The sequence below is a fragment of the Formica exsecta genome, unplaced genomic scaffold (assembly GCF_003651465.1).
Source record: "Formica exsecta isolate Colony F162 unplaced genomic scaffold, ASM365146v1 scaffold81, whole genome shotgun sequence".
NCBI lineage: Eukaryota > Metazoa > Arthropoda > Insecta > Hymenoptera > Formicidae > Formica > Formica exsecta.
Genome location: NW_021853581.1, coordinates 184,404 through 197,018, shown reverse-complemented (window position 1 = coordinate 197,018; position 12,615 = coordinate 184,404). Strand labels below are relative to the sequence as shown.

The 12,615-nt window shown below is 33.6% G+C and overlaps 1 protein-coding gene across 1 annotated transcript in view; it reads left to right on the top strand.

Moving 5' to 3' along the window:
- Positions 1–2,455: 2,455 nt before the first annotated feature.
- Positions 2,456–12,615, top strand: part of LOC115244327 (probable cationic amino acid transporter) — a 58,104-nt gene continuing 47,944 nt past the window's right edge. The window contains exons 1-2 of the mRNA XM_029821888.1: positions 2,456–2,666; positions 8,010–8,240. Of these exons, the coding sequence (XP_029677748.1) occupies positions 2,471–2,666; positions 8,010–8,240 (427 nt within the window). The 5' untranslated portion in view covers positions 2,456–2,470. The remainder of the gene's footprint in view (positions 2,667–8,009; positions 8,241–12,615) is intronic.

The following is a 12,615-nucleotide window of genomic DNA, read 5'->3' as shown; positions in this document are numbered from 1 at the left end:
GTTTTTTTAAAATTACATCGATTATACGACTAATCGAATTGACACAAAACTGCAAAGTTTTTTAAAATAAATGTTTAAATATCATAAAATAATACGTGTAATAAAAAATAAGATGATATATACAGGGTGTCCCATTTTAACTTTTACACCGTAATATCTCGAAAACCATGCATTTTCAAAAAAAAAAAAAAAAAAAAATGTTCCAAGTACAAGTAGGATTTGGAGGGGGCCATTAAATGAGTTGATTACATTTTTGGTCCGGCGCCCACTTTGGATCCAATAAGACCCAACTTGATTTTCTTTAATGGAAACTGCAATCTTTTATAGTGGATTCGTATTTTACACAAAAAAATAAAAAAGTTTTGTTTCAGTCATTTTTTACTTAATCCCTTCCAACAGACCCAATAAGGTCCTGGAAAGTCCCGATCACTTTTCTCGGATGAAAGTCTTCACATCCAGTCCCAGGCAGTCACCTTGCAGTCATCCTTTAACCTTTCGGTCTTACTTTGGGTCCGAAGCCCCGATAACTTTTTTTCAAATGAAAATCTTCATGTCCCTTTTCTGATCTACCTTCAACATTCAATGCTTATGTGCAAGTATTCTAATTACATTAGTATGGAAAGAATATGTGTGAGAAAAGTAATCAAGGCCTTATTGGGCCCAAAACGGGCCTTACACTCAAAACGTGACTAGATTCAAAATGCAATCCATGCATAGAGGCTAAAGGATGACTGCTACGTGAATCTGGGACAGGACATGATTTTCATTCGAAAAAAAAATTATTGGAGCCTTATTGGGCTCAAAACGGGTTTCGGGCCCAAAGTAAAACCTAAAGGTTAAATAAAGGATGACTGCAAGGTGACCCTGGAACTGGATGTGAAGATATACATCCGAGAAAAGTAATCGGGACTTTTCGGGGCTTTATTAAGCTTATTGGAGGGGGTTAAGCAAAAAATGACCAAAACAAAATTTCCTTATTTTTTTGTGTAGAATACAAATCCATTATAAAAAATTGGGGTTTCCAAAAAAAATCAAGTTGGGTCTTATTGGGTCTAAAGTGGGCGCCGGACCCAAAATTTAGTTAGCTCATTTGATAGCCCCCTTCAAATTTTACAACATATTTAGAACATTTTTTTTTTTTTTTGAGAATGCCTGATTTTTGAGATATTACGGTGTGAAAGTTAAAATAGGACACTTTGTACATATAAAAATAATATGTAATAATATAACAAGAAAGTATTCTTGAATTACATATGTAAATGAAAAAAAAAGTCTGTTTGGGTGTGGAAGATTAGACTATCCATTTCGTTACACGATTGCCAGAAATGTTAATAATATCACACGATATGCGAGAGAAACTTCACGATTGCTTTATTTTTATCCGCACCAGCATTTTAGCCACTCTCATGGTCAACGTGGGAAAGAACCCCTGGCACACACTTGGAGGGTTTTGCGTTTATTAATAACTATCGGAGGAAAGTAATAAAAATGGCACTGAAAGAGAGAGAGACATTTTAGAAAGAAGTCGAGTAGAAGATGCATAACTATTTCTACAAAGATGCGTACAAGCGCGAAATGCAGTGAAAAGGTTCCGTCGCACTTTTCCACGAAGTAACTCGGAATCACGTTCCTCGCACCTTTTCCTATTATGCTCGCTATATTATTTACCATATTGTATGTGCTTATGCTATTGGCGGTCGCGATCGACGGTAATGGTTGCGCGATATCAAATATCTTTCCGCGATGATTCATCGATTTTTAAAGGGGAAATAATGCGATAAAAATCGGACATGTGTGCAGGGAATTTATTGTTCGAAACGAAAAATACGATATCGCAAACGATAATTTGTCTCGGTTAATTATTTTTATTGTGAAAGAAATTTAGAAAAAAGCAATCTCCGTGGATATAATATTCAAATAAAGCAGACTGAAATTATTTTTTATTTATGTTAACCGTTTTCACAGATAAAACAATATTTCTGCTCCTAATCTGTGAGAATGGATCGCTGCAAATTACAATTTTATTTCGATGCAGTTTAAGCAAACTGTATTATTGTTACTTTAAAGAGAAAATACGCTTATTTCAACTGAGTAAAAAGCTTACTTTAAATTTATATAATTAACAAGTAAATTAGCCTGATAAATTATTGGGACGATATTATATCAATTCCACTATAAAAAAATTTCTATAAATTCAGACACATTTCTGTCTGAATTTTCAAATCTGGATGTCTGAAAGAAATTTCAGATAATCTGTCTTAATCATCAGGTCGTTTCTCTGAGAGTTCAGAAGAGTTTGTCTGAAAATTGAAGGGTGTCTAAAAATTCAGACAGCATTCTATCTGAAAGTTCCGACAGTGCAAAAAAGCTGCGGGCACTTTGTCTAATGTTTCGGTGAATTTCTTTTTTACACCGTTGACTTTATTCGAGAAACTATTTTCTCTCATCTATCATTGAGATGTATTTATAAATGCGCAGATCTTTTTATACATTCTTCGATTACTGTTTGCAGAAGTGCCTGACGACTCTGGACCTGACGTCTTTAGGAGTTGGCTCCTGCGTCGGGACAGGGATGTACCTTGTCGCAGGAATGGTGGCGCGCAGCGTTGCCGGACCTGGTGTCGTCATCTCATTCATTATCGCAGCCATTGCTTCCATTTTTTCCGGTGAGTGCATCACAAGTTTCTAAAAAAAACAAAAAAAAAAAATTACACTTCTCCGTCATCATCGGTTAGACACGTTTGACAAGACACACGATGCATCGTGCGACTCGACACGAAATGGATCAAAAGGTCACAATCGTTCATCGTAAAGCCGTTGTATTCGCATTTGCATCCGTTCCAAACAGCTATTCGCGAAGTATAATATCAGTATTATAGAGCAGCGCTTTATCGGGAACGATAAGTCGATTGTCGTGTTATCTGAATCACATAAGTCGTGATTAAATCGTTTCGAGCACCGATTGGCGACTTTATCGAAATTGTTCGTTGCGATTGTTCTCTCTCGTAGGACGATTATGTCGACTTTCACGCGATTGTGGCGATTTCGCGGCGCAATAATACGCGGTAATAATACGGGACCCCAATCTCTGCACGGTCCACGCGAGCGGAATACGAAAGCAGGGATTTATTTTTGCCGCGATTCACAATTCTCGTGGTCGAAGAAACGACCGTGCGAAAGAGAAAGAGAGGAAAAGAGAGGGAAAAGAGTGGAAGTGGCCTTTATTCATCAGCAGTAAGGGGGTTCCGGACTATTTTTACGAACAATCAATTTAACGATGGACAGCCACGTGTGTGCGCCTACTGTATCGTGTGGGTGTGATGTCAATGCTTCGACGGAGGCGGAACGGATAATACTCCTGAATACGATGATGTATGACAGTCGGGAACTAGCAAATATTTAATCGAAAGATCTATCAAAGTTAAATGTCCGAATCTGCTCGACCGTACATATTATGTGTGCCTTTTACTCTTTTTGAAATCTTACGTTGTTCGTTGCGATTGTTCTCTCTCGTAGGACGATTATGTCGACTTTCACGCGATTGTGGCGATTTCGCGGCGCAATAATACGCGGTAATAATACGGGACCCCAATCTCTGCACGGTCCACGCGAGCGGAATACGAAAGCAGGGATTTATTTTTGCCGCGATTCACAATTCTCGTGGTCGAAGAAACGACCGTGCGAAAGAGAAAGAGAGGAAAAGAGAGGGAAAAGAGTGGAAGTGGCCTTTATTCATCAGCAGTAAGGGGGTTCCGGACTATTTTTACGAACAATCAATTTAACGATGGACAGCCACGTGTGTGCGCCTACTGTATCGTGTGGGTGTGATGTCAATGCTTCGACGGAGGCGGAACGGATAATACTCCTGAATACGATGATGTATGACAGTCGGGAACTAGCAAATATTTAATCGAAAGATCTATCAAAGTTAAATGTCCGAATCTGCTCGACCGTACATATTATGTGTGCCTTTTACTCTTTTTGAAATCTTACGAAAAAAAAAAACTCCCAAAATTATATATTTTTCTGAAAAATATAAAATATATTGATAAAAAAAGAAACGTGCTTTCTTTGCTACGTATAGCTTGTCATAAGATGAAAGGATAAAGGATTTGAAAAATGATGTGAATGGAGGTGAGTCGTACTTCCGGAGAAAATTCAGTTATTTTCCGTAAAATGTGCAACACACGTTTTTCGCGATTGTTAGCGTATAACGGGGTGACATATTTAAGGATTTTCTTGGGGAGTTTAGACAAGAGATGTGATTTGGATAGCGCGACAAGAGTCAGATATTTTTCTCGCGTGTGAAATGCAGTATACAAGAGAGAATAACTAATCCACGGTGTGTGCGTGTGGCCGGAGATAAGAACCTTATTCTCCGCGAAAATATGGATTTCAGTGGCGCGATATATGATCCGGAAAATTCGTCTTTCGCGCGATTATATATCATGATATAAATCTGTCGACTGTATATAAGACCGCGAGCGGACTTAAGTTGCAGATAATTCTCTCTACGAAATTTCTCTCACGTTTTGAGCGTTTTCGATGTTATCAGACGCGCGATAGGAGCGTTATTATAGACTAAAAATAACATTTCTTTTTAAAACAAATAAACACATTTTGTTAATTTTGATTTTTTATTTAAATAAATATACACTTTGTTTCCAAAAATGTTTTGTTATTAAATAAATTATTATTTACATGTAATAAAAATTTCTTAAATAAAATATTTAAAATTTTAATAGAAAAAAATATTTATTTACAGATAAAAAAAATTATTTATTAAAATAAAAAAAAAATCTGTTTTTGAAACAAGCAGCCAAAAAAAATTAAAAAATGTTTTTTCAAAGGAAGTAATTTTGTATAATAAAAATAAAAAAAGAAATGTTTTTTTATTTAATTAAAAGCATACTTTACTTTTATTTTATATTTTAATATTTCAAATATATTTGCTGCTTGATTGAAATAATTCCTTTGCAAGTATTTAAATAAATAATTTTTTTTAAATAAAAAAAAATTTTTTTGGTTTAGTTCGTTTTTTTTTCAATGTAAGAGGAAATTTTTTAGTTGAACCCAGTTGAATCGTGAAATAGAAACATTACAAGCTACAGATTTTCCAGATGAAGAATAACGTTTTTTCTCTTTCTCATATAATTTAAAATAATATAATTATATTTTATATCGTAGTATAAAAATTGAAAAGTAATAAAATATTGTACATTTGTATCTTTAATTTTCTATAATAACATTCTCTTCTGGAAGTTAGATATTGCGCGGACAATTAAAATTGAGTTGACGCTTTTACGAGTAGTTTATTTTAACAAGTACATTAACAAGTACGTTACTTTATAGGTTCTGTTACAAGTGTTTAAGTGCTCTTGACGTTATATTACTTTACCATTACAAGTACTCACGCGTTACTTTATTATTCGACATCAAAGTCCAGCTATTGTATCGATAACAGTTTCTCGGCCATCCGATAATATCGATAGCGACGACTCGCACAAAGCAAGCGCCGAAAATATCCCGTCAAATGAAACTTACGATTTATCGTACGCGATATGAGACTCTAAATATCGCCGTAAACTGTTTCGCGTGAGCTGCAGACCCACTGTATATTTGCACGTTGCAAAATTGCGAATACAAATTCCAAACCGGATACAAGGGCCGTATCTCAATCAAGCTTGTGTTGCTCGTGTTGCTAACAGTAGATCCTTTTATCGACTGTAATTTAATACCTTTGCAATGTAATTCTTTTTTCATCGTTTTGCGTCAATATCCTAGATAAAAGTTTTTTTGTTCATTTATAAAATAGTTAGACCCCAAACTTATGATCAATGTTTTTTTGCTAAGCGATTTTAATGACGTTTTATAAACACTGACATTACTTTATCCTTTAATGAGGAAAAAAATTAAGGAAAAAAAGAAAGTACAAGATATGTGGAATACATCGATACATTAAATTGAAAAGTAGGGAAATAGGGTGACGGTTATTATTTTATTTGATCGCGGCCATCTTCTTCGCGGTAATTATCGATCTAACGGGCAAAGCTCTAATTAACTCGGTATTCAGAGGAATATCGCTGCTGTGCGCGCGAATTAATGGCAGGATTAAAGCTAGGGCATGGCACGCCGTGGCGTTGTTTAATTAATTCGTTGCGTTGTTAATAAGCGATGTTGCTGGCTACCAATGGTTGGCATTACATAGTAGCTGACCCGTAATAATCTCGAAATCAACGCTTTTATTAGATTCTAGATTCTGGATTACATTCTAGTAGCCGTGTCATTCCACGAGAAGAATTCTCTCTTCTGATCTGAAAATCAAAAGCAAATTATGTAATTTAAGGATACACTATTGTACACTATCAATCTAATCCGTTCAAATTTTTTTTTTTTTTAAAGATTGATTATAATTAGTTTTATTTCTCTACATTTTTGTGTAATAAGCTGTAATACGTGACATGTGCAAAGAAATAAGATTTTTCAATTTATATATATACATACAGATGGAAAATTTTTTTTTTTTGTTAAAAAATATACGGGTTAAAATTTTTGTGTTAAATATTTAATACGTTCATGTGTTAATTTAACATATTGTTGTTGTATTAATTGAACTCAAATGTTACATTATTAAAACAGCTGAAAAAAGTGTAAAAAGAACACAATGTGCTTATATATTTAATTTTACATAATTATTAGTGACAGGATTTACTTGTGAAAATTTATAGAAAAAAAATGTTGATTTTATTTTATAATAGAAATGAGAGGGTCTACAGACCTTTAATAACTTTTCTTTTTTAAGTTATATATAATTTTATCATTAAAAATATATTGATTTTACACAAAATTTATTTCGAATTATTATGAAATTTACATTCATTTTTTGTGTTGTAATATTAATATAATATTAGTGTCACCATTTATCATATCCATATTATGTTAAATTAACACAGAAATTTGTTATATATATTAAATTTAACATAAATTTTTCAACTGTATATATATACATGAAATTGTTTTTAAACTTCTTAGTAACTTTGACGGTAGAAAAAGAAAAACCTAGAATTTTACAGAATTCACCGACTTTTCTTTTCTTAGATTCAGCGGCCCTATTTCGTAGATCACAATAATACTACGCGATATATAGACATTGAGCTTAGCATCAAGGGGGATTGGATTCTTTAACCTTGTTCTACCAAGCATCGTGTACATTGTCGACTAGCAGAAGTTATAGTGGTGGTTGTGATATCATAGGTGAAACAACGCCAGGAATGCGAAATCGGGGTACAAAGGTACAGTGGTACATGATTCGCCCGCTGATGAATATATTCTAGGTAACACAATAATAGTTTAATATCGTTAAACTGTGGGGAGAGAGAGAGAAAGACAGAGAGAGAGAGAGAGAGAGAGAGAGAAAGACACAGTGTTCATCTGGCGACTCTGAAAAGATGGAAGCGGACGTAAAGCGGATTACGTGACATTTATATAGACGCGCGCGGATTGGACGGAGAGATTTATTTCGCAATGTGATCCGCATTGAAAGGTTGAACCGACGTTTAATCAGTTGGTTACACGTTACCGAGGCACAACGATCATTTCTAATGAGAGTAATAATATTCTGTCGCAACGCAATGCAGAAATACGTCGCACCGCGTATAATCCCCTTTTAGAACAACGACGAGCTTTCGCAGAATCGAGGAATTTAGCGCACTGATATTATCATGATGGTTGGTGGCGCTCTAATTCATGATCTTTTTTTTTGAGTAATATCCACAATTATCAAAAAGACAGATTTTTATTTATAACATCATCGTTTAACAAAAAATTTCTTAATCGACTGTTTCATTTTTTTCATATATTGTTCACTTTAATGTTTTTATCGCTAAATATGTTTTTTATCCAAGTATTGCTTGCACAGGATGAGAATCGAAATAATTCTTTCTCGAATGAGTCTCGATAATATTTGACGATAATATCTCTTTCGTTTTTTTTTTTTTGTTTGATTACAGGGGCGTGTTACGCCGAGTTTGGAGTACGAGTGCCTCATACGACCGGCAGCGCTTATATGTACAGTTACGTGACAGTAGGCGAATTAATAGCATTTATTATTGGATGGAACATGGTGCTGGAGTACCTTATAGGTACGAGTGCGTGTGCGTGCGCCCTTAGCGCCTGTCTGGACGCATTGGCAAACGGTGCGATTTCCGAGGCGATAGGCAACAGCGTCGGCACCATACTTGGTGAGTAATACTTTTTACATACATATAAATCATCGGTTACTGTAATTAAGGACTAGAATGATTTAGAACATTACTTTTTACATTTTACACTATTGGAAAAAAGTTGGGCTTAAATTTAACATATATAGCATGTCTCTAACGATTCACACAAGAGTTTGTGTTAATTTAATATAATATGGATATATTAAGAGGATATCGGATACCGACAGAATGCGAATAATTAAATAGTGATATTAATAATATGTTGATATTTCAACACAAATTTCATAGTAATTTGAAATAAGTTTTGTGTAAAATCAACATATTTTTAATGATAAAATTAACTTAAAAGAAAAGTTATTGAGGGTTTGTAATCAGTCATTCTTACTTCTATTACAGTATAAAATTAACATACTTTTTCTGTAAATTTTAACAGATAAATCCTGTCGCTAATAATATGGAACATATCTATTGTGTAAAATTAAAAATATATGTACATTGTATTATTTTAACACTTTTTCCAGTTGTTTTAATAATTTAACATTTTTAATTTAACACCATATATCTATATTATGTTTAATTGACGCAACAGCAATATGTTAAATTAACACATCAATGAGGTAATATTTAACATAAAAATTTTAAGTCGCATATTTTTTTAATAAGGAAATACAGAATTTTTCAATAGTGTATCAAATATTTCTCTTTTAGTTTTACATTTCATATTTAATACCTTTCCTTTGCTAGATTTTGAATAGATTACATTTCTTCGTTAGATTAATATTATTATAATAATAACTAATTATTATTATTATTATTATTATTATAACGAGATATGAGATAAAAATAAAAATGAAACTTTTTGTTATTATAAAAGTGTATGATTGAAAAGCTATAATTCTCGGAATATTCAATATACATTCATCTTGGTCTCGAACGTTTCTTCGCGCGTCAGTAAACCTTAAAGTTTTTCTTCCAATCGCTCGTAAAGGCGTGAAACGACAAGTTGTATTCGTCGGCGTTGTCGTTGAAGGGGCAACGTTGTAGAAATTTACGAGCAAATTCCCGTTTTTTTTTTGTTTTTTTTCTTTGCCAACTTACGTCGCCGGACTCCCTTGTTCCCTGGTTTAATCGCAAAACGCCCTCAATGTGTCTATGTGCCTCTTGCGGTGAAATGATGAAAAAAAAGCGCTTAATTGAAAATGGCGAAGAGGCAAAAGCGATTGGCGGCACTTGATGGATGTCGCGCGTGCGAATTTACATCAGTTGCAAAATTTCCGCCCGGTTTTCGATTGGCAAAATGTTACCAAAAGAGAACACTGTGTAACAAGCAAAACCCGCGTTTTTAGTCTTTCAATTCGTTTGGTATCGAATAAGTATCGAGTATAGATTAATTCTAATAATCTTCGTGACGTTTGAAAGAAGCCAGAAGCCAAGTGGGTTAAGTGATTAAAGCCAATTGTTTCCATATCACCGACTTCTTCTTCGTGTATAAGACGGGTACGTCGAAAGTAAAGTTCTCCATTAATCTCTCGCCGATCTTCGTTGAATAATTAACGACGGTAGTCTGAGAGCGAAAAGTTGCTCGCTCGACAAACATAATACGACCCGCTCGTTTTCAAATGTCAACATTACCGGGGAGTGTAAATTCGAGAAAAATCTCCACGTCCGTGCCAATTTTCTAGAGCGAATTAATTTACTGACGCTACCGGGCTTTTCGCTGACGTGCAAAAAAGGGGAGAACGCGCGCGATAATAGCGTCGGATATCGTGTTTTTCCTTGTCGGCCGTCGTTTATATACGGAGTATATATCCGGGAATAGTTTACTTTAATTTTTTAACGGCAGATTCTTTAACGGCAAACTTGAAGGCGACTCGCCGCGAAAAAATTTAGATGAGAATCCCGTGAGTCTCTAGCACAAGGCTTTTCATGTTAAATATTTAAAAAAGCCATTCACATACACAAATTTAACTGTATAAGATTTTGTTATTTAATCACAATGTAAAGCTTATTTTGTGGAAATTTATTCTGATTAAAAAAAGGTCGAAGAGAATCTATTAGCGAGATTAAGAATCCTGGGACCCTCTTCAAAAAACTTGGGATTCATTAATTCGCGACATGTGTATCACTGGCGAAACGAATCGATCGCGCGTACGAGCGTTAATTGTAGATCATTTAATGCGGCTAATTCTCGTTATCCGGTCGTTTTATGAATATTCCGCAGTTGGCGTCGCTTAGCAACGATATTAAGCAAATGTTCTCTAATGTGGACGTTGATGTTTGAGAATGATATATTAAAAAAACGCCGCGAGCACATCGCGATTTTTAATTGTGACGCTCCTATAGGAAAAGGTTTATTGCATTTAAAAACAGTTATATACAATTACAAAATTTCTACATAACAATAAGAAAATTTATTAAAATATAATATAAAAAAATTGAAACAGTATATTTTTTATTATGATATTTTAAAATATTCTATTAAGCACATAAAGACTACTACGTGTCGCTGATAAATACATGTTATATACGGTAATATGGCGTACGTAATATTTGTTCGGGGATTCCCTCAATTAAATATGAATGTCGCGAGATTAATATTGGCGCGCAAATTAATATCGTAGAGGAAACTTCTTTTTACACGATACCAAGCAAATTTTTCTCTCTGTGTTCCAATTCTCTCGAAATTTCTCGATGTCTGAATCTTTTTGTGCGGCATTGTTAGAGAAAATTCCGACATTATTCTCATTAGAAGAGAATGATTCAAGAGTGACGTGAGTGATTTTTCATGTTACGACGTTTTCTGCTTGAATCACAACCTTTTTCTGTCAGTCAACTTTACGAGAAATTCACGTGGGATCTTCTCCGTTCGTTTTCGCGTTTCTTCGTAGGTATCCTCGAGACGGAATATTGTATAGATCCTCTATCGATTTTATTATTGTCGTAAAATCGACACTCATTATCATTAAATGAAATATAATACGATTATATTGATCATAAATTTTAATTGCATTGTCTTCTCTTCCTGTGGCAAATTCTAATTAAAAACATAATGTATATCTTGTCGAAGCTCAATAATTGATATAATTTTTGTGTTACTGAGATTATTAATTAATTGTCACACATATGGCAAAATTATTAAAATACGAATAAATTGTTAAAATACGAATAAATATTTTATCATTAATTGCTTTTCTCGCAGTGAATAAATATTAAATGTTAAACATCAGCAATTTTTATTACATTTGCAATTATTATTACAATACTATAACGTCGAGCGTAATATAGCTCTCGCGTTAATAATGCTTTCGTGTGGCGTGTTTTGCTCGTATAATAGCAAGTAGTAAATTAAAACTTTCGACACTTTTTAATCAGAAAATCTAATGAATACGAATACTCTCGTGTCAATTATATTATCGTTATTAATTCTGTTCTGCAATTACTGCCTGCAGAAAAAAAATTTTTTAATTAAACGAGACTTTCTTATGCGTGATATTGTTTTTATTCTAACTCGATGTATTTTTCACGCAATCAAAGATGTTTCGTATAAGAGTGAATTTTTATGATATTAACGCACGTAATGAAAACATCACGTGTCTCATAAAATCTCGTTTGCATTTCAAAAACTCATAAGAATATAGTAGTCGACTTTCGTCGACTTTTTAATGCCTGTAGCTTGCGAAAAATGTTAATATTGACACAGTTCATAAATTTTGTTAGCGCTTTTACGTCTCGCGAAAGAATATGCTCTTTCAAAATTTGGTATACGCAAGATATACGGAAATAACGTCTAATACTTATACTCGATTTGGTTACATATAGGGGAAAATAGGGTAAAACCGGATAGGTGGGTCAAACTGGGTATCTTTGTTTCTTCGTAATAAGTGATGCTACTATCTTTGGCTAACTCGTGTTATTAGTTTTCTTAGATTGAAGCCATCATTATTTTGAGATGGACCGTGCCCACGTGCACACGATTACCCTACCGGTAGGGCAAAACCGGATATTTTGGCTTCTCCAAAAAATCTTGTTGCCCTTGGTAACCAAATATTTTTTTTCAGCAACTAGCCTCATTTTCTCATAGGTCAAGATCCACTAAAGACTACTAACGTTCAGCAAATTTTTTTTTATTCTCTGATTTTTTGTAGGAAGACAATGAAGTTAAAAAATTATTTATTAAAATAAAAACCTGTATTTTTGAAACAAGCAATCAAAAATTAAAAAATGTCTTTTTAAAGGAAATAATTTAGTATAATAAAGATAAAAAATTTAATATACTTTTTTTATTTGCAAATAAAAGCATATATTGCTTTAATTTTATATTTTAATTCAAATATATTTGCTGTTTGATTAAAATAACTAATTTTAAATAAAAAAAATATTTTTTTTTATTTAG